This window comes from Octopus bimaculoides, chromosome 2 (assembly GCF_001194135.2).
Source record: "Octopus bimaculoides isolate UCB-OBI-ISO-001 chromosome 2, ASM119413v2, whole genome shotgun sequence".
Lineage (NCBI taxonomy): Eukaryota > Metazoa > Mollusca > Cephalopoda > Octopoda > Octopodidae > Octopus > Octopus bimaculoides.
In genome coordinates this window covers 75,651,780-75,677,512 of record NC_068982.1, presented here as the reverse complement: position 1 = coordinate 75,677,512, position 25,733 = coordinate 75,651,780, and the positions used below count along the sequence as shown (strand labels likewise).

Sequence of the window (25,733 nt, the reverse complement as noted above, 5' to 3'; positions counted from 1 at the left end):
TGACAGAAATATTGTGATGAAATTTTATTTAACAATAAGAAAATTCTAATATCATGACAAATTGTTTCATAACTTAAAAACATGTGAATGATTTATATTGTTATATTTAATAATAAATGAATTACCTACATGTTTGCATTAATGCAAAAAATCCTTCAAAATAATTTGCCTGCTTTTGAATGTTTTTATTTGTTGTTGATTGGCAGAATTATTTGAGTGTCAGAACAAAGTGCTTTGCATTATTACTTCAGGTTCTCTATGTTCTGAGTTCAAATTGCTCTGAGATCAACTTTTACTTCTGTCCTTTCATGATTGAAAAATAAAACAAAATTGGTCAGGAACTGTGGTTATTGTTACAGACTAACCCATACTCTTTAAAATTGCTAGCTTTGTGTCTAAATTAGAAAGTATTTTGTGTTCAAAATCCTGTCTTGTGCCTATGTTAGAAATTATTATTAGTATTCAGGTGGTGAGCTAGCAGAATCATTAGCACACCAAACAAAATGCTTAGTGAGACTTTTTCTGTCTTTATGTTCTGAGTTCAAATTTTGTTGAGGTTGACTTTGCCTTTTATCCTCTCAGGGTCAATAAAATGAGTACCAGATGAGCATTGGGGTCAATGTAACTGACTTAAGCTCTTCCCAAAATTGCTGGCCTTGTGCCAAAATTTGAAACCATTATTATTATTATGATGATTAGGGTGACAAGCTGGCAGAATTGTTAGCATGCCATGCAAAATGCTTAGCGGTATTTCATTCGTCGTTACATTCTGAGTTCAAATGCTGCCAAGGTTGACTTTGCCTTTCATTCTTTCAGGGTTGATAGATTAAGTACCAGTGAAACACTGGGGTCGATGTAATTGACTAGTCCCCTACCCCAGAATTTCAGACCTTGTACCTCTGGTAGAAAGGATTATTATTATTATGATTGTTGATAGTGCTGTTGGTATTGTGGTTGTAGATGGGTATATTTATTAGACTAGTAGACAAAATAACTTGCTATCATTATCATTTTATCATCCACTTTCCCATGCTTGAACAGGTCAGATGGAATTCACTAAAGCAGATTTTCTTTGCTAGGATGCCCTTCATGTCATCAACACTCACTTGTTTCCAAGTAAGGTAATAAATATTTTTCCATGGCCTGGCACGTTTACACAGAAGATTGGACACATAATGACCACTTTGCCCTTCATCTTTACAGAGTCAATTAAAATAAAGTATCTGTCAAGTACTGAGGTTAATGTAATTGATTAACCACCTCCCAAATTGCTGATATTGTGTCAAAATTAAAATGAATTATTAAGGTGATGTGCTGGCAGAATCATTAGCACACCAGGCAAGATGCTTAGCAGCATTTCATATATCTTTACACGTTGAGCAAAATGTTTAGCAGTATTTTCTCTGTCTTTAAGTTCTGAGTTCAAATCCCACTAAGGTTAACTTTACCTTTCATTCTTTTGGGGTTGATAAAATATGTACCAGTTGAGCACTGGGGTTGATGTAATCAACTTACCCTGCTACTCAAACTTGGTGGCCTTGTGCCAAAATTTGAAACCATCATCATCATTATTATTATTTCACACCCAATAAAATTTGAAAGCTAGTGTTGTACAAGTTTCAATATGCTCAAATTCAAAATTCAGTATACATTCAAAATTCTGTCATGATTTCTCTGTATAATCTTGTATTTATTTGGTATGGGGTGTAGGAAATAAAATATGTACTAGTGAAACTGACATTACCAAAAGCTAAAAGTCTCACACCAAATTGGGGTGATACTTAGGCATTCATGGTTTGCAGGCCATTCTGTCAAATATGACTCTGGAGAAGGCAAACTTAATAAACATATTAAATCTGTATAAGTAGTTTCACATCACCTAGTTAACATCTGAAAGAGCAACCGATTACTGAATTTGTTGCATTAGCATCCCCCCCCCCCAACCTTCATTTAAAATTTATATTGCTATAATAGATTGGTCAGCATGGTGGGTAACAAATGCTTTGTGAGCTGATATAATATATAGAAACTGAAAGAAGACAATCGTGGGTGAGGGGCACGGGTGTGGTTGAGAAGTTTTACTTCCCAACTACATGGTTTCAGGTTCAACCCCACTGCCTGACGCTTTGAGCCTTCTACTATAATCTCAGGCCAATCAAATCTTTGTGAGTAGAATTGGTAGGTGGAAACTGAAAGAAGCTTATTGTGTATGTATGTGTGTGTTTGTATCTCTTTGTCTTGACATTGCAATATAGTTATAAATGTATGTGACTGTCATATAAGCAATGCCATTCATTTCCAATATTTTGCAAAAACCTGTCTGGCTGTGGAGAAATATTACCTTGTTTGGAAGAAGGTAAGGATTGGCAACAAGAAGGGCATCCAGTTGTACAAAATCTGCATCAATAAACTCTTTCTGATCCTTTCAACTTGGAAAAGTGGCTGTTGAAATGATGAAGGTATATATGCACTCATACATATGCACATGTGTGTATATATCTGTGTAAATGTTTACAACCTACACTGAGCTGCCACTGAAAGTGGCTGGAAGAATCGTTAGCATGCTGAGCAATGCTTAACTCAGATGAGAATTGACACTGTAATTGGTGTTGGTTTCAAATATTTCCTATTGTTTGGTATTAGTACACACTAAACCATCTTGTATATGCTAAGTCCTCCATCTACTACTCAGTGATAAATGGTCATCCACCCACATTCCTGACACCTCTTCTACGCATCTCACACTTTGAGGGTTAACCCCAACACCTCATTACCACTGAGCTACCAAACTAGTGATGTGTTGATATTTCCTGTCGACTCATCATCTACTAGATCAGTGCTTTTGAATTCCTCTCAGATAGAAAGTCACTTGAAAAACCAGATAAGGATTGATGACAGGAAAAGCATCTGGCCATAAAAATCCTACCTCAATTACATCTTGTCTAAACCATGCTAATATAGCTTAAACTTTAACCATTTATCAATCAGATGACTGTCAAATGTAATGCCCTTTATTCACATTGTTTTGAATTAATCATGCTTTATCTGTAGCTTTGAAATTTTGATGAAGTGATTGTTTATTTTTAGAATGACATTCTAGGATCTGGCCAGTTTGATCATAAAACAGAATATTTGGGCCAGACATAGTTAGTTTAAATGCTAAAAAGTTAAATGAAATAAATGTATCTGGAGATATTTCTTTCTTCCATCTTTAAGAGGTCCATCAGCAACCTTTGTTTTGTTCGTTTTCATTTTATGAGCAAAGAAGTAGTAGTCTTACTTTTCTTTTTCTAAATTGTACATAAAAATATATTGATTTTCTTATTGCACAGGTAAAGCACCTTTTATCTATTTTGGAACAGAAATACAATTATGTAATGTTTATGTGACTTTATGGATTTGCTTCTCTATGTTCAATACTCCATAAATTGATGTTTGCTGGAAACAAGATTGGAACCCATGGATCAAGCCTAATCATAACCAAGTTGATTTTGTTTTTCTTTTTCATTCCCATTTAAGATCAATAAAATAAGTATTAGTAGTTCCTACTTCACTCGTAACTTTTCAATCACAAAAGGTTGAGTTTTTTGTCACCATTTTCATCGTCATTTAATGTCTTTGTTTCATGCCGGCATGAGTTGGACTGTTTAACAGGATCCTAATGAAACCACTTACAGCACACACACGGTACTTTTTTTAATCATACAACAGGCACTAATGAGATCACTATGCAGCTTGCAAGTCTGGAAACCCTGGGAAGGCAGCCTTATACCAAGAGAAACATGGTAAAGATATGAGAGAAGGGGCCAAAGTAGAACAGATTTCTTGTAGCGGAACTATATAAATACTCAAATTTTAGAAGAGAGGAGGATGATTGGATGAAGCTAGAAAGAGATAAAAATAATGGTGATAAGGTGTTGGGGTTAACCCTCAAAGTGTGGGGTGAGTAGAAATAGGAACAGAGGTACCAGGAGTGTGGGTGGGTGATCATTTATCATTGAGGAGAAGTTTAGTATGTGTTAATGCTGAGTAATAAGAAATATTTGAAGCTGACACCAATTGCATTGTCAACTCTCACCTGAGTTGTCCTCCCTTTTACCATTTTTTATCAACCCTTGAGCAAGGTGATATTTCCCCATGGTCAGACATATTTATGAAGAAAATAGGAAATGAATGACACTGCTTGTGTGATGATGACACTCATTTACAACTGTCACATAATGTCAAAGTAAAGAGACACATACATGCATATACTCACATATATACAAGTAGGCTTCTTTCAGTTTCCATCTACCAAATCCACTCATAAGGTTTTGGTGAGCTTGAAATCATACTAGAAGTCACCACACAGCAGAACTGCACCTGAAACCATGTAGTTGGGAATCAAACTTCTTAACAATATGGCCATAGCTACATAAGAACTAGCTAGCCATCTCTTGATTATTGATGATGATAACACATCAACCACCAACAATACCAACTACAACTATATAGTTTGTGTTTAAAAGCTGAAAACAGCCAGAATTTCCAGGCCTTAATTTTGATATGATAATCCTTAGCCGTAATTTTTTACTTTTCTGCAAGCAAATATATAAAAGAAAGTTAAAAGAAAAATAACAGCATGCTTTCTTTAGTCTTTTTATTCCATTATGTATTTCTTACCAATCTCTAACCGAATAATAATATTAGTTCCAAATATTTTGAGGAAGGGGCTAAGTTGATTCAATCGACCCATGCTGAACTGATACTTACTTTATCGACCCCCAAAGGTTGAAAGGCAAAGTTGACCCTGGCAGCATTTGAACTCAGAATGTAGCAATGGATGAAATGCCGCTAAGCATGATCTGTAATGTTGGCTTCAGTTCAGACTAGAGCCAAACTTGACTGGATGTAGGTAATCTTTCATTGAATATGGAGAAGTCTTGCTGAACGTCAGTACAAAGACAACAGAGATTTCCTTTTGCTTTTCAGGTTCTATCTAATCTGAGCCTGCACAGACGAGTGGGGACAGGGAACTTTTTTTTTAAATATTAAAATAGCTTACAACTACACATATATGGTGATGAAGAATAAAAAAAAAATTGTGGGTAAAACTTGAATGTATGAAATTTTAAAGTGATAATACTATAAGTTGTAATTAACTAGAAGTGCATTAGGCAGCATTGATTGAAAAATAGGTGCATACAATTAGACTTAACATGTTCATGTACACTCAAATGTATACATGAACATTTACACACACATGTATATATAACACATATATCATTTCAAGATTGTACTTGTCCATAGAAGAGACATTTAAACCAGCCATATCCAGCCAAAAGTATTCTGCCTATTCTATGTTCAAACTGGCCAAATCTAGTCTCTCACACCAACCCTACAATGTCATTTTAAAAATTAACAGCTACCTCATCAAAATCTCATAGCTAAAAGATAATGCATGATTAGTTCAAAACAATGTGGATAAAAAAGCATTAATTATGGTAGAATAATATGAACACTAAAGGGTTAATCCTTTTAAAACTAACCCACCTGAAACTGCCCCTAGTTTTCCCTGGTTCTGTGATGCCAACTTCTTGTTTTAAAGTGATCTAAATGAAAACATTCCATCAAAATTTCATATTAAGTTCCAAATACTAGCTTAATAAAGACAGTTTAACAAAATTCTTCATAATTTCAAAATTACTGAAATACTGGCAGTGTTTTTCAACAGAAATATGGTAACAAAAGGGTTAATAACACATAAAACTGATAAATTCAAACTTGAGCAGTGAAAATTTTGACAGCTTGTGAAATAAATTTAAAGTGGATTTTAAGTTTTTGTGTGTTAATAAATGGCTTCTCCACAATGTAGCACTCTCATTGTCATGTTCATTATCAGTCTTTATCATTTCTATTGTAATTTGATACTTTCAGAAAAATCTCCTTTTATACCAAGTGTGAGTAGTTTAGATGATACCTCCAATTTCGATGAATATGAAAGGCTGCCACCACAACCAAAATATGATGACCCTAAATTGCGTCGAGATTTCAGTGGCAAAGACTTGCCTTTTGTTGGTTTCTCTTACTTTGGTTCCACCAAAGATGAATCTACGTGAGTATGAATTGATCTTACTGATTGATTAAAAAAATTTTTTTTTAACAACAGTCCTGAAGTAAAATTGTCATCTAAAATTGATTAGTTATTAATTAAATATGTACTTGTTCTGAGATTACTTATTTATATTCAGAACATACAAAATGTATTTTTATGCATGGAATGACTATTTATACTTAATTTTCTTTTAAGCCTTGTGAATGGATTTGCTAAATGGAAACTGAGAGACTGTCATTATATATGTGCATGTATGTGTTTGATTATCATGTAATAGTAGTAAATGAGTGTCATTGTCATACACACAGTGTCATTTATTTCCAATGTTCTGCAAGAACATGTATGGCCTTGAGAAAGTATTACCTTGGTTGGAAACAGGTGACGGTTAAATACAAGAAGGATATTTGGCTGTAGAAAAATCTGAGTCTATAAACTTCATCCAACTCATGTTAGCATAGAAAAGTGGAATATTAGAATGATGATAATTGTGGTTAGATAATATCTCATCACACACACACACACACACACACACACATAATGCAAGCACATTTTCCAAAGCCGTTTTTAACATGTTTTATTTTTTTTGTGTATGTGAAATGAGGGAAGGGAATTTTCAGTTTCCATGCAGTAATTTCTTTTCCTAATCTCTATATATATATTTGTGTGTGTGTGTGTGTGTATCTCCTTCCATTTTTCCTGCTCTCTCACACACACACACACACACATGCGCACGTGTGCATCTCTCTCATTCATACACACATTATATAATGTGCACATCATACTGACAGTCATGCATATAAATTGTGGAAAGAGAGGTTACAGCAGAAAAAGGAAATGTGCAGTGTAAGCTGAGATCAGTGTGAGAAATAAAACTTTAAATGCTGCTGCTGTTCTTTCAATGAAAATATGATTGCGACCATGTTGCCTGTTTATACTTGCTGCAATAAATGAATGAAAATAAAGAATGGAATAAGACTGTAGTCATAACAGAATAATCTTTGGCAGCAGAGAGATTTTTATTGAAGCGTGAGAAATTTCTTATCTTCCATTCAGTCTTCTTACGTGCTTCCATCAAAAAATATGAAGCAGTTAAATTCTCATTTATTACATTTCTTATTTCTTAAATTTGAATTTGAGCTTGTGTTTTTCCATAACCTTCAATTATCTTCCAATGATAAATCTTATAACTTTCTTATTTGAAAATTCAATGCACTTTTTTTAATCGTTTATGTTTCAAGAATTCATTCATTTTATTATTTTCTTTGGGAGAAAAAATATATTATATTGAGAAATTACATTTGTTACAAAGTAGAATGTATGATTGGTGAGAAATGTGAGATGTTAAAATACATTTATCTGGCGCCATAAAAGCATGGAATATGGATAACATGTTTAAAGTTATGGACACATTGTAGGTAACAATTTCTTATCTAGATAGAGATGAAACATTACCTGTTGTTTCTTTAAAATTTAATGTTTAAAAACATAGATATTCAGTTGTCTTGAAGAAATGGAACATTCCTAATGAATATGGCTACCTTAGTACATATGTTTGTGAGAGTATGTCTAGGAATGGTGGTGTGGTGAAGAAGTTAGCTTCCCAGTCACTTGGTTTTAAGTTCAGTCTCACTACACAGCACCTTAGACAAGTGTCTTCTAGAGTCCTGGGTTGTCCAAAGTTTTGTGAATGGATTTGGTAGACAGAAATAGAAAGTAGTATACATGTGAATGTGTGTGTGTGTGTGTAAAAGAAGATATCTTAATTATTGGATGAGACTATATTTAGCCAGTAAAAGAATACAGTGGTTATGTTGTTAAGAAAGTAGAAAAGTAGACTGCTGGTTTCTGCTAAGCAAGTTTCATTACTTCAGTTTTGTTTAACAGAAAGCATGTTTTAATCCAGCTTCACAGCTAAGTGAAGATTGGCAATAAGCTGTAAAAACCTTTGCTGCCCAAATTATTAATGTTTGTAGAAGCTTACTACACATTCTGGAAAGGAAGATGATTGTATAACTATGGACATATTTCTTCCCTTGCTTCAGTGTGGTTGTCAATTAGTTTCATGTTATCTTGGATGTTGAGTGATAAAGATAAGTATGTATATTACTAAGGTAACAGGGTTTTTCCACTTGAAATTAAATTTTCAGAAATCATTCACTGTGCTTAAGGTAGAACTAATAAAATAATGGCTCCGCAGGAATTTATTCAAAAGTTTTTTTGTTTTGTTTTTTTTTTGTCCTAGGCATAGATGTGGTTGTGTTAAGAAGCTCAGTTTGAAACTACATGGCTTTGGGTTCAGTCTCACTGCATGGCACCTTAAGCAAGTGTCTTCTACTATATCCCCAGGTCAGCCAATGCTTTGTGAGAGAATTTAGTAGATGGATACTGTGTGGAAGACCATGGTGTGTGTATGTATATATGTGTGAGTTTGTGGTTGGCAAATGAGACCAATAAAATGAATACCAGACATCAAAAAATATAAACACTGGGATCTCTTTTGCCAGACTGCTAAATCATGAAAGTGTATACAAACCACCACCAGGTATCAAGTGGTTGTGGTGGTGGTAGGGGGACAAACGAACACAGTTTCCAACGATCAAATTCATTCACAAGGCACTAATTGACCAAAGTGCTGTTCAGTGAGACTGAACCCCAAACCATAAGAGCTTCTTCACCACACAGTCATGTTTGTTGATTTATTATTTTTTTTCTTTAAACAAGACAAAAACCTTTTCTTCTTGAATTATTTTCAGGGATTCTTCTGGAGTGACATCTGGAGTGACATCTTCTGAGTTTGATGAAAGTTCTGATGATGGTAAACCATCTAACGTAAAGCTGACACTGACTGTAAATGTCAAAGAACACCAGAAGATTGCAGAACGCTGTAATGAGCTGGAGTCTAACGAGAGCCTATTACGTGCAGAACTGGAGGAGCTGAGGCATGTGGTTGACAGAAAGGAGTTAACTATTCAGAGACTGCAGGAGGACAAACTTTCATTGACCAAAGATCTATCAAATTGTGCAGATAAATCAAATGTAGGTTGTAATTTTTTATTGAGATATACTTGCTTCTTGGAGCAGGAGGAGAACATCACCTCCATCACCATGACTACCATCACCACCAACACCTCCACCATCATCTCCACCAACACCTCCACCATCATCGCCACTAACACCTCCACCATCATCGCCACCAACACCTCCACCATCATCGCCACCAACACCTCCACCATCATCACCACCAACACCTCCATCATCGCCGCCATGACCACTACCACCATTTTTACCACAACCACTGCCACCATTATCATCATCACCACCACAATCATCACCATCACAATCTTTATTTTCTTCACAACACACCCTTTTATTGTTGTTCCTACGATAACTCTTTACTGTGTTGGTTATTGCTATTATTACAATTATCTTCAGCAAGTATAACAGAACCAATGTATCAAGAATCAGTTTATCAGACAGTCTGCTTTGTCATTGAAGCTAAAGGTGAAATATTGAGGTGGAAGGTGTTGACCTTGACATCAATGAAACCTTTGACCGTGTCTGACTCCAGAACACACAACATATACAATAGTTATAAGCAAGGTTGAAAATAAAGACTGTCTTGTTAATAGCCAAGCCCTTTAACCTCACAACCACATAATTATTATAATGTGAAAATATATTATATAATTTGTTAATGTAATTTTGATATGAAACAAAACAACGAAAACATCAGATGATAAAATAACTTGTATATATAGTTGTATATATAGAGTTGTGTTAGTAAAAGTAGATTTATGAAAATCAAGTTTGGATTTTATGTTGCTTGACCTTTGTGAAGGTCAACAGAAAAAGTTGGGATGTCTATATGGCATTGATCTGCTTACTTCTTTACTTTTTGTTTTCTTTTTCCTTCTTCCGCCTTATTTTTCCTCCTCTTCTTCCATCTCTTTCTCCTTATTCCTCCTCTTCTTTGTCCTCTTTTTCCTTGTCCTCCTTTGCTGATTTTTAACAGAAAGGGAAAAAGAGAAGAATGAAGGGGGAAAAAAATATGTGAAGAAGTTACATTGATCAATACCATGTTTGAGTCATCAATATTTAAAATTTTGGCTTTAAGTGTCTGCAATGTTGCATTTAAGAAAGCCTTTAAAATCATCATTTGTCTAGGTGTAGAGCAACTAAATTTAAGTTTTTTATAGGCATGTGTAAATTCTTACATATCATACCAGCATTGCCTTACTAGCACTTGTGCCGGCGGCACGTGAAAAAGTATTCAAGTGAGGTCGTTGCCAGTGCTGCTGGACTGGCTCCTGTGCAGGTAGCATGCATGTAAAAAGCACCATTTGAGCATGGCCGTTGCCAGTACCGCCTAACTGGCCCTCGTGCCAGTGGCACGTAAAAGCACCCACTACATTCTCAGAGTGGTTGGCGTTAGGAAGGGCATCCAGCTGTAGAAACTCTGCCAGATCAGATTGGAGCCTGGTGCAGCCATCTGGTTCACCAGTCCTCAAATCGTCCAACCCATGCCAGTATGGAAAGCGGACGTTAGACGATGATGATGATGATGATATATAGTGTATGCATTTACCTAATGTTTGTTCACTTCTGTGTAACTATACAGGCCAATTTGATCTGCTAGGTCTTATATATTTTATTTCGCTTAATTCTTTACAGGTTCTTGCTAAACGGTTGGAACAAGAAATAGAGGCCAAAGACCGGGTGCATAAGCAAGGCCTTAGTATATTAAATGACATCAATAAATTCAACAGTGAAGCCGAAGACATCAAATGTGCAATCACCCAGTAAGTAGTGTAATACATAATCAATTTCTTCTAACATGTAGAGTCGTATACAGAATTGTAATCCTATCCTCCAGTGGTTGATATGATTGGTAGTGATCAATACACCAAGAATGTTTAGTTTTTATAACCGTCCAGATTCATTGAATTATCTGGTGTTGGAGAGATCAGCTGTTTTATATTTGACTTATTTACTCTATTTCATATTCTGTAGTTCACTCAACAATATTGTTTTGTTTTTTATGTGTATATATATATATATATATATATATATGTGTGTGTGTGTGTGTGTGTGTGTGTGTGTGTGTATAGCAACCTCATTTCCTTTCAGAAGTTTGTTGGGAATCACCAATATAAACTCAATTTGTTAGTGAATCCTCTCATCTAGAACAACTCTGGTTGTGAAATAAATGTATTTTTGGAGCAGATCCATTCATTGCTTCTATCACTGGTAAATATTTATATAGCAGTAATTATTTTGAAGTGCAGAGCAAACCTTCACTTATAAAACTTATAATGTAGAAAGAACCAAAGGAAGTAGATGTGTTGTTGGTACCAATAAACTGGACAGTTTCAGGTTCTGTCTCACAGAGTGAAAAGTGAGTGACAGAACGTTAGAGATGAGAATTAGAGGTTCTGTGACAGAGAGGGAGAGAGTGTTTTTGTGTCTCATTGTCTTGACATTGTGTGGAATGAGTGTCACTGTCGTACAAACAATGTCAGTCATTTCCAATATTCTGCATAAACATGTCTGGCCATGGAGGAAACATGATCTCACTTGGAAACATGTAAGAGTTAATAGGAAAGGCATCTGGCTATTGCATATCTGCCTCAAAATAAACTCCATCCAGCCCATGTAAGTATGGAAAAGTGGACATTAAAACAATGATGATGAGAATGACATAACTATTATCATTATCAACATGGAAAAATGCGAGCATGAAAAAGTCATATTCTTAAGATTATAAACCTGGAAAAGTACAGGACAAGTTATTACACCTGTAAAAGTATAGGACAAGCTATTACTTCTAGTAAAGTAAAGAATAAGAAACTTTTTACTTAAAATATTGCAGCAAAGAATGCCAGTTCTTCTAATTTATCCCTCTTTACAGCTCTCATCTTTTAAATTTATTGTACAAAACTGTTCAGTTAATTTGTAAGTTTGTCTAATTAGTCACTTTTTTCTGTATTTAAGGTAGTAAATTAGCCAAATTCTACTTAAATAAGTATAGTGTTATTTGTAAACTATAATAAAATAAGTTTTGATATTCAAATTTTAATTTTAGCTGCAATATTTTAAGTAAAAAGTTTCTTATTCTTTACTTTACTAGAAATAATAGCTTGTCCTATACTTTTACAAGTGTAATAACTTGTTCTGTACTTTTCTAGGTTTATAATCTTAAGAATATGACTTTTCATGCTTGCATTTTTCCATGTAATCCATGATTTTTCCAGGCATCGCTGTTATAAGATAATTAATAATGTGTAAATTAATAATTTAAGATTTTACCTTATAAAATACTGAAGGATAATATTTCAATTTTTCCATGTAAGTGATGATAATATTTCAGTTTTTTTCATGTTTAATTTGAATATATGTTGTGATTGAATTATTTGATATTACCCAGCCACACCAAATTAATGGCAGGGATTTTTACCATGTTGTTGGTTGCACCAAGGCTCACGAAAAGTTACAAACAGCAAGACCCCAAAACTATCAGTTACCAGGCTCGCCTTAAGTAACCTAATTTTGCAATATTAGAAGGTCACAGGAATTCATTCAACGAAAAAAAAAATTTCCAATGATTTCCAAACCAAAATAAGGGATTTGCAGCATATTAGGAGGTCAGGGTACTTGATTCAACGCAAAAAATCAAATTTTTTTTTTTTTTTTTTCTTAGTGAAAATTGTGCAGGTGTTACTGAAAATGTATCATCAAAGACATTTCAGCCTTCAGCAAACCGTCTTTTTAGGGATAAACTAGGACATTACATACAGTGGGCATGTGATTTAGGTAGGAGGATACTTTGGCTGCTATTTTTTAGTGTCGAGCAACTAGGTAGAGGCTCTTTCATTGGTTCGATTGTGTGATGAGATTTTGTTTTACCTTGGTGGAATTTGAACTCAGAACGTAAAAATAGATGAAATACTGCTTCTAAAAATTTTGTCAAAAACGGTAAGAATAAACCCTGTTCTTTGTGACATATTCTACCAGTATGGGAAGTCTGAAAGTGCTTAGTTAAAAAAAATGTATTAAATAATCTGTACGTCAAAGTTGACCTCGGCGAAATTTGTACTCAAAACATAAAGACAGACGAAATACCGCTAAGCATTTCGCCCGGCACGCTAACGTTTCTGCCAGCTCGCCACCTTAGAAAGTAAACATTCATTTTAGAAATATATTCCTTATTCTTATTGCTTAAGCGTTACTTCTTACAAAATTTAATGTCAGGAAGTAACATTTTACATCATAACTGTTTTTCTACTAATTTTTGTTCAATGCGACTAATGATTCTGAATTCCTCATGCATTTTTCTATCATATAAGCCTAAGAAAAGTATACTTTTAATTTAAAATTTAAAAAATCATGTTAATTGAAGATTAATATCTGCCTTACTGCCCCCCTTGAGGTTGTAGATATTTTGATGTAACTTTTTTTCTACTGAACCAAATCTCAAACTATTTATGCCAGAGTATAGCTCTTTAAAACTAAAGAGGACACTATACCATAATGTCCTCTTTAAAACTATTAACAGTTTGTAATTTAGTTGAGAACTGAATTAGTGGTGAAGCTTGGAAGCTGCTGTGATTGATGAAATGGTGAACTTTAGAATATATACAACCACTACCGTGGTTGAATGATTAATGTTTAAGTAGTGAGCTGAGTGAATCACCAGCACATTGGACAACGTGCTTAGCAACATTTTCTCAGTTTTTTAATGTTTTGAGTTCCACTCCAACTGAGGTCAACTTTACCTTTTGTCCTTTTGGGATCAATAAAATATAGAACAAGTATTAGGTTTAATATAATTGTCATGCCGTCTCCTCTCGAAATTGCTGGCCTTGTGCCAAAATTAGAGCAAATTATTATTATTATTATTATTAAAATAAATACCAGTTGAGTACTGGTTCAATGCAATTAACTTCCCCCTCCCTGAAATTGCTGGCCTTGTGCTAAAATTTGAAATCACTATTATTATTATTAGTGGTAGTAATAGCAGCAGCTGTTGTTGTTGTACTTTTCTGAACGGTTGAAGTGAGTAGTGCATATAATGAAATGTAATTTCCTAATGTAAACTAAGTAGCTGTGAATTAAAGACAAGTGAAATAGGCTGGGATGTTAGATGAAGATAGTTTTACTTAATCCTTTAATCTCTATGACGTATTTTTCATCCACCTTTGCAACCCTAACCCAAATCCAATTGATAGTATGTGCTGACTACTCCTTGTACTCTCTGCTCACCAGTGTTTCGTTATTATCAAAATTTCTCTATAATCTATATATTAATATGCTAAGGCTGTATGCATTACACTGTGATGTGGTTAGCTGAAGGGAGAGGTGAAGAGCAAGAGAAGGAGAGAGAGAGAAGTGTTAACAATGTGAGGTAGGAAGAAAGTATCAGGTCATCCCATAAGTTCTGTCCAATTTTACCTTTTTTAAAATTGAATGAAATTTAATAGTATTTTAGAATGTCTAGCGGAATTTAAAATTATTTTTATGCATTTGTGTACATTTAAACTAATTAAATATTATTTTACAGAATAATAGAATTAAAATTTCTTTGATTAAAACCCTTTCTAACATGGAAGTATCCAAAGAGCATTTGAGTACAAAAAAGGAAACTCTGCAGCTGAAGCAACTTGAAACATACACTCAGTTTATGGAAAAGAATGCTTGAATGAAAGAACTTGCAGAAGATGGTTTACAAAATTCAGAAGTGGAGATTTCAGCCTTGAAGATGGAAGATCGAACAAGACGTCCAGTTGAGTTTGATGATAAGCTCCTTGAGGTATTACTTGAAGAAAATCCTGCATTATCAGTTGAAGAATTGGCAATAAAGCTTAGTTCAAACCATACAACTGTTCATTGTCATCTTCAACAACTTGGAAAGGTTCCTAAACTTGGAAAATGGGTGCTTCATGAATTGTCTGATAGCAACCGCAAATCCCGAGTTGACATCTGCTCTTCTCTCCATTCTTGCGAACTCATTTCACCCTTTTTGGGTAGACTTGTGACTGGTGACGAAAAATGGATCTTCTATCGAAATGTTAAATGTCGTAAACAGTGGCTTGGTAAAAGGGTAAGAGCTCAACCACAACCGAGAAGGGAACTTTATGGGAAGAAAGGTACTTTCTCTCTATCTGGTGGGATTGCAAAAGAGTAATTCACTTTGAATTGTTACCACCTATTACAGCAATCAGTGCTCAAGTCTACTGTCAGCAATCAGAGCATTTGGACCAAGCTTTGAAGAAAAAAAGACCCACTTTAGTGAATAGAAAAAGAGTGATGTTTCATCAGGACAATGCACGACCCTACACTGCAAAGATCACATCACAGAAGATTGAAGAGCTTAGTTGGGAAAAAAATTCCTCATCCACCTTATTCTCCTGACCTTGCTCCTTCAGACTACCATTTGTTTCATAGTTTACAGAATCATTTGGGGGATATAACTTTCGCAAGCCAGGAGGTCAAAACTGACATTTCAAAGTTCTTTGCTTTGAAACCAAAAGAGTTTTACATTGATGGGATTAAAAAGCTTGTAAATAGATGGAAGGAAGTCATAGATAATCAGGGAAAGTACATTGATGATTAAATTCGAATAAAACATAACATTTGATCACTTGTTTTCTTTATTCAAAATTCGGACAGAACTTATGGGATGACCTGATAATAGTTATTACACTAAGATGTTGTCAAGTGGTTAGTTCAAGGGAAGAATGAAAAAAGAGAGTGTTAGTGCTGAGAGGTAAGAGAAAGGTATTGCTATTACATTGTGTGGTTAATTAGTTGAAGAAAGAAGTAGAAAGAGGGATATAAACATGGTAAGTGCAGGGGCATATAGTATAGTTAAAGTGAGAGGCAAAGAGAGAGAATCTGTGTGAGTGAGTGTTGACTGAAAGGAATGCAGATGTAGAAAGCAGTGGCATGATTTTAAACGTTGCATAATATAGTGACAGGCAATAAAAATAAAGTTTAGTTGTCACAGGTTTTAATATTCAACCACTTCTATCTCTTCAACTCATCAATGTATCTATGTGGATAGATAGATTCATTGGCAGATAGAAGATAGAAAGACTGATGGCTAGATATATTGAAACCTAGTTAAAGAAAAGTTAAATGATCTTAGCAAATAGCTGTGTGGATGTTACTTTTACCTTTTTATGTGTAGCAGCCCAGTTCCTGAAGCCATGCTGGAGCACCACAATTATTTAGTTTCTTTTTTTTTTTTTAGTTATTTGGTTTAAATGTTTGTCGATATTGTTAGAGTAGATCAATACATACATCAACAGAAATATAAGTAGAATATGATGGACAGACAGACCCTTCAATGCTGCCTATATGGATTTTTACATCTTCTCAAGAATCAAATTGTTTTTTTAAAAATGTGCATTTTTATCATACAATTTTCAAAATAACCAAGCATGACCTGGTAACTTGTACTATACTTTTATTAGTTGTTTTGTGTCCATGTAGTCAGAAGCAGACATAGGCACCCTCTTAGCCCTCCCACTCTAGACCTAGTGGAACATCAAGGATGTAACAGCTGGAGAGAGTGAGCTCCACTGGCATTTAGCTGAGTAAACTAGTACAATAAAATAGTTCAACCTGGTCCTGGAATCAAACCCACAACTTTACACTCATGAGCTAAACATCCTAACCACTAGGCCATATGCCTATAATTTCCATTAATAAATAAACAAATATTTTTTAAGATGCTGTGAAAGTAGTTTTGTTGGCTTGAAAATATAATGAATACTTTGTTGATATAATATGAAATTTTAAGTAAAATGTAATGCAAACTAAATAAATAATAATTTTTTTTTAAATTGGCAATATAAAATTTGAACAGATACATCAGACAAGGAATCAAAATCTTAATGTTAATAAAATTTAAGAATTTATTTCTCATAAATATCGGATAAATTGGCCATGTGATACAGTTATTTGTTTATGTAAATTTCTTCCACTTTATTGTAATTTTTCATTCTGTTGACACCAGAAATACTAATGTCTGTCTCATTTAGAGTCAAATTGAAACATTTTTCTCTCAGTATATGAAATATTCAGATGCAAGTGTAGCTGTGTAGTTAAGAAGCATGCTTCCCAACCTTGTGATCTTGGTTCAGTTCCACTACATAGTACCTTGGGCAAGTTTTTTCTACAATAACTCTGGGTTAGCTTCAGAAACAAACAAAAGCCATTAGCTTCACTTAAACATTTATTTGCAATAGTGTGTCAAATTTTTTTGTCTGTGAACAGGTCACCATATTACAAATATATTTTTAAATGAAGTTAATTCTTTGTGTGTTTCTGAATGGCTAACCTGTGTCTTCCATGCTATAATTGCTTTAGTTTCAGCACACAATATCAGATCAAAACATTTGCTATGCAAGTACACTTCCATAATATACACACACACACACACACAAAGAACTTCTTGAAATTGTTTTTTAGAGCTTGCTGCATAGTATGTTTTTTCAGAAAATAAAGGTGAGGAAATCATCTTCTAAAGTTAAAATTGCATGTCAAAAGTTAATACCAACATGCCAAGGACCAACCTGGAGGCAACCTGGGTCAACTTGACTTCCGCATTTTATCCAAGCACCCAAAGGACCCAACACTCAGACAAATACAGGAGTGCATGCTCATAAATGAAACATCCCCAGTACTAAATAGTAAATATATGTAATAGGTATCATACCCTCATACCTACAGTTTATATTTATATACAGGTAGAATAGTTAGTGGGCTGTTATGTAGATGTGTATGTGCGTGTGTGTATATGTATATGCACATGTATGTAGGTAAATGGATATGAATGTAAACAGATAGACATACAGACAGATAGGTACATAGGTAATATGAACAGACAAGTACACATACATGTGCAAATGAAGACTGAAACATGTAACCATATACACACACTTCACTTCACACAAGGACACATATGGAGACACACATCCACACACACAGTACATAGTCGCAAAAACCCATACACAGACACACTCAGACATGCACTCACACACAAATGCATGAATATGCAGAATACATACATATACATACACACATACATACTTATATACATGTGCACACTCAGACATACATGCATACATATTTGCATACATACATATGCGTACACACACATGCGCACAAACAAACAAAAAGAACGCAGCTCAGATAACGGATAGTCAACAACTATTGAAAAGGTTGCAAGACACAATGAAAATTTTAGGGAAAATAAATAAAGTCCTGGGGTCAATTTCTTCGACTAAAGGCAGTGATCCAGCATGGCCACAGTCAAATGACTGAAACGAGTAAAAGAGTTTAATGAGTGGAAATTTTACCAGTGAGTGTGTTAATAATAAGGCACTAAAAAAGAATGACTCTCCCCAGACACAGCAAATTATGAAATGTTTTTTGATTGATCAATATAAGAAGTTTTAATAGTAATTAAATATACAAATAAATCGGCAGTTATTAGAGCATTGGATACATTGTCTTATGGCATTTGTTTAAGTGTTTTGTGCTCCAAGTTTGAATCCCACCAAAGTCACCATTGCCTGCCTTTTCATCCCTTTAGGGTAAGTTAAAACAGTATTAATTTAGTTTAAGTAGACTCACAGAACTGTTAGAGAGATGTGCAAGATACCTTGTGGTATCTGTTCTGGTTTGTTGTGTTCTGACGGTAATTCCTGTGATGACACTGGTGCCAGGCTCTACCAGCCCAAGTCAGTGTCCTTCCCTTTGGATAAACATTGGTGGAGATTCAAGAAACTGCCAATCTTCCTGTAAAATTCTTGCCCAATTTACATGTGCAGATGCAGAGCCAACTTTGAGAGAGGCTATATATAAAGCAATAAAACAGTTTTATGAAGAAAGATTCAGTCTCGAGTTATCTTGGTAGGTTGCTCTGTAGAGGCTAATCTTGGGATCAGCTGTTTTGTTCAAGATATCTTGAAGATTATAATACGTCAGTAGTAGTAGTAGAGGTTGAACTCTAAACTTTTAGCTTAGTTGTTCACCTCTGAACTAGTTTGTTATGTGTGTAGGAGAGCAGTCTGGGTATGTTGTATCTTCTCATTGCCCGTTTTTTTTAGAAGAAACAAAATTTTTATGGTTTAGCCAGAAGAAAGGGGTAATGCTATTGACCATTATCAAGCTCTCCAAGACTGGTAAGACTGACAAGATTGATTGAGGTTTAACTTGGATATGTGCATGTCAACAGTTGAGGAAAAACTGTAGACAGGAATTGAATTTCATAGAGTTTGTGTTTTGGGAAGTAAGGACTGGTCTCTGATTAAAACCAGGAGAAGTGAGTAGACTTGGATTAAGGGAGAATGCAATTAGCTAGCTTTGATATGCAGAGGCCATTATAGTTGTTGGAAAGGTGGAGAGAAGAGACATGATGTCTGTAGACTAAGGAATGAGGTATGTTGGTGTTGAGCCTTTCTCAATTATCTGACTGGTCTTCTTTTGATTGCAGTCTAAGAGGTTAGTAGATGTAGCAATGCGGCAATAGCAGTGTTTCATCTGAGAATTAACAACTGTTTGCAGCTCAAGTGTTTTCTGACTCTGAAGAAGGAGACTAGTCTTGTTGAAGCAGTTTTGGGTTATATATGAGGTTGTCAGAAGAAATTGTGAATGATTGTAAAATCTAGCATTTGTTGCAACTTTAAAAGTTAATAAATTGTTTGTACACAAGTGTTGTTGTTAGTGTTGGACATGTGGATCCTCTTAGTACTCTCAATGTTTATGCTCTGCTTTCTCTAAGATGTTTGTAAGCTGTGAATATTGAAGTTGTTGCAATTCCAGGTGTTTTTGTCATTTGTATGTGCAGTGTGCTTATATTGATGTCTAATGGCTTTGTAAATAAATTCTGGATCAGCTACAACAACTGAAGATGCATATATTGAGTGTGTGTCTAAATTATCATCTTCAGTTTTACATCTGTTTCTATGCTTGCATTATTTGGATAATTCCTTTCCAACACAGCAACTTGTCAGTTGTGTTCCTATGTCATCTCCTTCGTCAGGTTCAACATCTTGGGATCAGCTTTTAGTACTTCTGTCCATATTTTCTTTGATTTTCCTCTTCCAGTTTCATTCCACTTAGATCATTCTCCTCACACTGTATAGATGTAAAGCATAATGTATGAAACTCTCAGCTCTTGAGTCTCTTTTGTAACTTTTCGGCCAATTAAAATGTTCGTGTGTTATTGAGATATATTAATGTTTTAATAACTTTCAGTGCAAAATTGGATGAGCTGAAGCAAGTAATTAAAGTGCTGGAAGGCCAAAATTCTGCGATGGTGAAGCAGCTGTTCAATAAAGATCGAACATTGATTGAATGTCAAAAACATTTGTTGAGCACTCAAGAGCAGTTGGAGAAAGCCAAAGACAGATTAGAAAAGGTAATTGGCTACTTTATATTCACTTTGAAAATTTAAATTTCCTTTTAGTTATGATCTTATTTATTCCTCATCTTATCTAATGAACTAACAACAAGTTTTATTATTCCTTATTCTCTATTTAAAAAGTTTTTTTGTTTATTTTGCATGTGGTTTTCTCATTCTCAAGCATGACTTTACATCAAATGATAAAAATTTTTAGCTTCTCTTTCTCTCTACATTAAACAGATATTTTTCTAAGACAAACAAATCACAAATCCCTTCAAGTAGATGTCTCTGCTCAATCTGTAGAAAAGGTGTAAGTAGAAACTCCATAAGATGTATCCAGTGTAAGCTATGGACACATAAGAGGTGCAGCAATATCAAAGGAACGTAAACTGGGGAGATAGTTTTGTGTGTGGCAGATGCACAGTGGCAATAAACTCCAAAGATGTACAGAAAACAGATTCCATCACATGCCAGGGGGAAAATGATAGCTTCCATTACCTTCCTGACCAAGTCAGTAGCAGCGGATGCTCTCAGAGCCTAGCTGCTAGAATAAGAGTAGCCTGGGCAAAGTTCAGAGACCTCCTTCCTCTTCTGGTAACAAAGGGTGAAAGGTGGACTGTATAATGCATGTGTGTGAACAGCCATGTTACACAGCAGTGAAACACGGGCTGAGGACATGCGTAGGCTTGAAAGAAATGAAGCTAGTATGCTCCGCTGGAACTGTAATGTCAGTGTGCATACATGACAGAGTGTAAGTGCCCTGAGAGAAAAGTTGAACATAAGAAGCATCAGATGTGGTGTGCATGAGAGACAACTGTGCTGGTATGGTCATGTGTTGCGTATAGATGAGGACACCTGTGTGAAGAAGTGTCACACCGTAGTAGTGGAGAGAACCTGTGGAAGAGGTAGACCCAGGAAGACATGGAATGAGGTGGTGAAGCACAACCTTCAAACGTTGGGCCTCACAGAAGCAATGACAAGCGACAGACTTTTGGATATATGCTGTGTTTGAGAAGACCTGGCAAGCCAAGTGAGATCATAGCCATAACTGATGTCAGTATCACATAACCAGCCCATTTAAAAGTACCCTTCAATCGTTGGGCAATATGCTGTGCTTGAGAAGACCTGTTGAGTTAAGTGAGATTATTGTCATGGCCGATGCCAGTGGCACGTAAAAATCACCATTCAAGCATGGCCAATGCTAGTGCCGGTGGCACATAAAAAGCACCATTTGAGCGTGGTTGATGCCAGTGGCACGTAAAATGTACCCACTATGCTCTAGGAGTGGTTGGCATTAGGAAGGGCATCCAGCTGTAGAAACCTTGCCAGATCAGATTGGAGTTTGGTGCAGCCTCCTGGCTTGCCAGTCCTCAGTCAAACTGTCCAACTCAGGCCAGCATGGAAAGCGAATGTTAAACGATGATGATGATGATGATAATTTAGATACTTTGACAGTTTAGATCTATTTCCTTATGGCCAGGGTTGGCAAAGTGTTCAATATTTACCCCTTCTGTCCACATGGCTATCCGATGGGGTCAATAAACATCTGCAATGATTTTGAGCATTAAGAACAAACTGTCTTTTTCATATGAAAAAAATTTGATTTTAAAAAAGCTCATCTGAAATACAATGTGGAAATTCAAAATACTTTAGCAGGTTTATGCATTGTTGACATACACCTAATAAATATATAGCTCCAGCTGATGCATTGGCAAGTTAATTAAGGACATGCATACACTTGTCCTTACTGGCTAAATCTGAAAAATTTCCTTCCGAAAATTGATGTAATAACTAGTACAAGGGGATACCCAAAAGAAACTGGAATTTTGCATTATTTTATTCACTTAGTTTCACATGTTTACACTTTTATTACCTTCAAAGTATTCTCCTTTTGAAGCAATGCATTGGTCCACACACATGTTCCACTGTTTGAAGCAGTGCTAGATCTTTTGAGAAGTGACACCTTTGTTGATTTTATTCTTCACTTATTCCACATTTGCAAATTCTGTAGCACCAGCTTTCATCACCTGTGATGACATTTGAAAAAAGGTCTGGATCAACTTCCAACTATTCTTTCAGTTCATGACACACATTCAGTTGTGACTGCTTTTGATCTTCTGTGAGCAAACGAGGCACAAATTTTGCTGCAACTCTTTTCATTTGCAATTCCTTGCTCAAAATTCGTTGGCAAGAGCTCCAGAACACCAGTCATATCAACAAGTTCATCAATTGTTCAGTGACAGCCCTCCAAGATCAGTTCATGAATTTCCATGATGCTTTCATTCATTTGGGAGGTTGACGGTCGTCTTGAATGAGGTTGGTCTTTGAGCAACAAGTGACCATTCCTAAGGCTTGGATATCACTTGTAAACTTGTGTCTTGCTCATGGCAGCATCCTTGTAAGCTGTCTGAAGTATGCTATTCCCTCATTTCAGCTATTGCAAAAATTGACAAACTGGGAAAAGCACTGCAAAACAAAAACAAACCACATGCCAGTACAACTTCACTCAACACCACTGCTCAGTAGACTGATGATTGTGGCTCACATCAAGTGGCTTCTAGCAGCAGAAGCCTGAACTACAATGTGATTTCCCCACAGAGAATGTTTCCAGTTACTTTTGGGTACCTCCTCATATTCACCAAACACATATTTCACATTAAATATTACAACTACGTCAGTATAGTACTCCTGATTTTTTAATGTTCTTTATCAAGGCGCAAAACAATGAAAGAATTATTGTTTTTATATCAAGAAATTTTTATGAATTACACTTTTTTTTAATTTCATTTTAGAAATTTACATAATGGTATGGTCAAAGGTTATTAATGATTCCATAGAAGTGTCAATGACATGAGGGATTTGCCAACCCCTGCCTTTGGCATGTTTTCCATGGATTACCAAACCATAGATGCTTTTCCTTTTCATTTTATATTTTCTGATTCAAAGATCACCATTTAGGTACACACAATTATAGACCTCTGCCATTGTAGTAGACCACTTTTTTATTATAAGGCACAGATGTGATTGTGTGGTTGAGAAGCTTGCTTTCCAACCACTTCATTTTGAATTCAATCCCTCTGAATGGCACCTTAGGCAAGTGTCTTCTATTATATCCTCAGCTGACCAAAGTTACCTGAGTGAATTTGGTAGACAGGAACCGAAAGAAAACTGTCTTGTGTATGTGTGTGAGTTGGTGTTCCTTTGTCTTGACATCACGATTGTTGTCAACAAGTGTCACTGTCATACAAGTAGTGTCCCTAGTTTTCAAGCTTCTGTGAAAACATGTCCAGCTACAGGAAAAAATACCCTATTTTGAAACAAGTGAGGGTCAGTGAAAGGAAAGACATCTGGCTTTGGAAAATCTGCCTTAACTGTGTCCAACCCATACAAGTATGGAAAAATGGATGTTAGAACAATGATGATGAAAAGGAAAATTGGAATAGCTGTTGACAGTAGGCAATGAGAAAATGCCTCTTCTTGATTACACATCTTCAGGCTTTCAGAATTATAAAACACCAAACCTATGTAAATGTATGTATGTATACATGCATGCATGCAAGCAAGCATATGTATGGAAAAGAATGCATGTGGTATTTGTGGGTTTACATTCACGTGTATGCTTGGTTTTGTGCTACCTTCATAGCAGCATTTTCACACCAATACCAAAGCTGACAGCAAACCAACTTATTTGCAAACAGTGTGTATGAATGAAGTGAAGCTGAAATCTCTTATACATATTCATGAAGCTAGATAACAGTTTTTCTCTCTCTTGTACCTTTTCCTTTTCCTGCCTCCCCTCCCCATTTTCTTTCAAACTATTTTTCTTTTTTTATTTTTTTTTCCAGTTTCTTGTTAGTCTCTGGCACCATTATATATATGTTGGTGATCATTTAAACTTCATTCTCAGTCTTTGGCTCCTACTACAGACAAAATGTCAAGCTTTTAAAAAATAAAGGGATATAAATAAGTAGAGACAATCATTTAACATTCTTAGTTTTTTTGTTGTTGTTTTTTTTTTTTTAGGAGGAGTATATGATATTAGATTTTAAATTAGGAAACTCATTATATTTAGCCCTCGATTAATCTGTTTTATTGATTTACTTTTCAAGATTATTTTTAATCACATACAGATGCACACACAAAAATTGAGTTCTAAGTTCTTTAGTTAAGATTGAACTTTAAATATAATGTATAAAATCAATTTACATTTTTAATTTCAGGATGTAAAAACAAAAAAATTTTTTTCTTTTTTATAGCTGTAATGGATGTATTCCAAATTTGGTATGGTTTGTTATTGTTGTTTTTGTTTATCTTATGTATAAATCATATTTTCTTTTTTCATAAAATTGCTTATGTTTGTTTGCATGATTCTATCCACCCCCTAACTTATCAGGTGATCCCAATTTATATTCAATATAAATGATGCTCTACATCACTTCTACTGGAATGCAACTTGTCCAATAATTTGATAAGTGTGTAGTTTGATTAGATTGTATGTTTATATAGTTTCAAGTATAGTAATTAACAAATAAGGACTCCTGGACTAGAGTTTTAGAACTTCCTATGTTACTGACAAAAAAAAAAAAAAAAAAAAACCCCTTTCATTACAATATTTCTAACCAAAATATACCTCTTCTGCATTTCAATTCTAAAATAATTGCAAATTTAGACTGGTTTAATAAAACAATAACTTTTTTATTAATCAACATATTGTGATTTTTGGAACACAATTTAACAAAAGGTTTTTAACCAAATCTATTTCATAATTTGTCTTGAAGCAAATCTAATCACAAGTAAATACTGGTAAATTCAACAAAATATAAAATTACATAAAATTTTGTTTAAACATTGGTATAGAAAATGAGTTATTAGCTAATATTCAATGAATATACAATGAAATTTTTATAAAAGGGAAGAATTGTGCAAATTACTGTATTATATATCAGTTGAACAAAATGCACATAAGATAGGTCTACCATAAAGGTAAAACAGAATGAAATAACTGAAGTTTGTCTCCGAAGAAAACTAGAAAATGAAATACATGTCATCAACTTAATGAGATAACCTCATATGTATACATAAATACACAGAAACACATATGGTAATGATTCACAATTCAAGTTAATCAAACTTTGTCATGCATCTTACAGGTAAAAAAAAATTAAATTAGAATAAGGTAAATTTAAAAAAAAAAGATATTTATAAATCATATCTCTCTCCTCTCTC

The 25,733-nt window shown here is 34.7% G+C and overlaps 1 protein-coding gene across 7 annotated transcripts in view; it reads left to right on the top strand.

The window, feature by feature from the left end:
* Positions 1-25,733, top strand: part of LOC106874645 (citron Rho-interacting kinase) — a 284,276-nt gene that overhangs the window by 162,973 nt on the left and 95,570 nt on the right. For all 7 annotated transcript variants that reach the window (XM_052978350.1, XM_052978339.1, XM_052978352.1 and 4 more), the window contains exons 9-12: positions 5,917-6,094; positions 8,848-9,130; positions 10,766-10,893; positions 20,360-20,522. In XM_052978350.1, the coding sequence (XP_052834310.1) occupies positions 5,917-6,094; positions 8,848-9,130; positions 10,766-10,893; positions 20,360-20,522 (752 nt within the window). The remainder of the gene's footprint in view (positions 1-5,916; positions 6,095-8,847; positions 9,131-10,765; positions 10,894-20,359; positions 20,523-25,733) is intronic.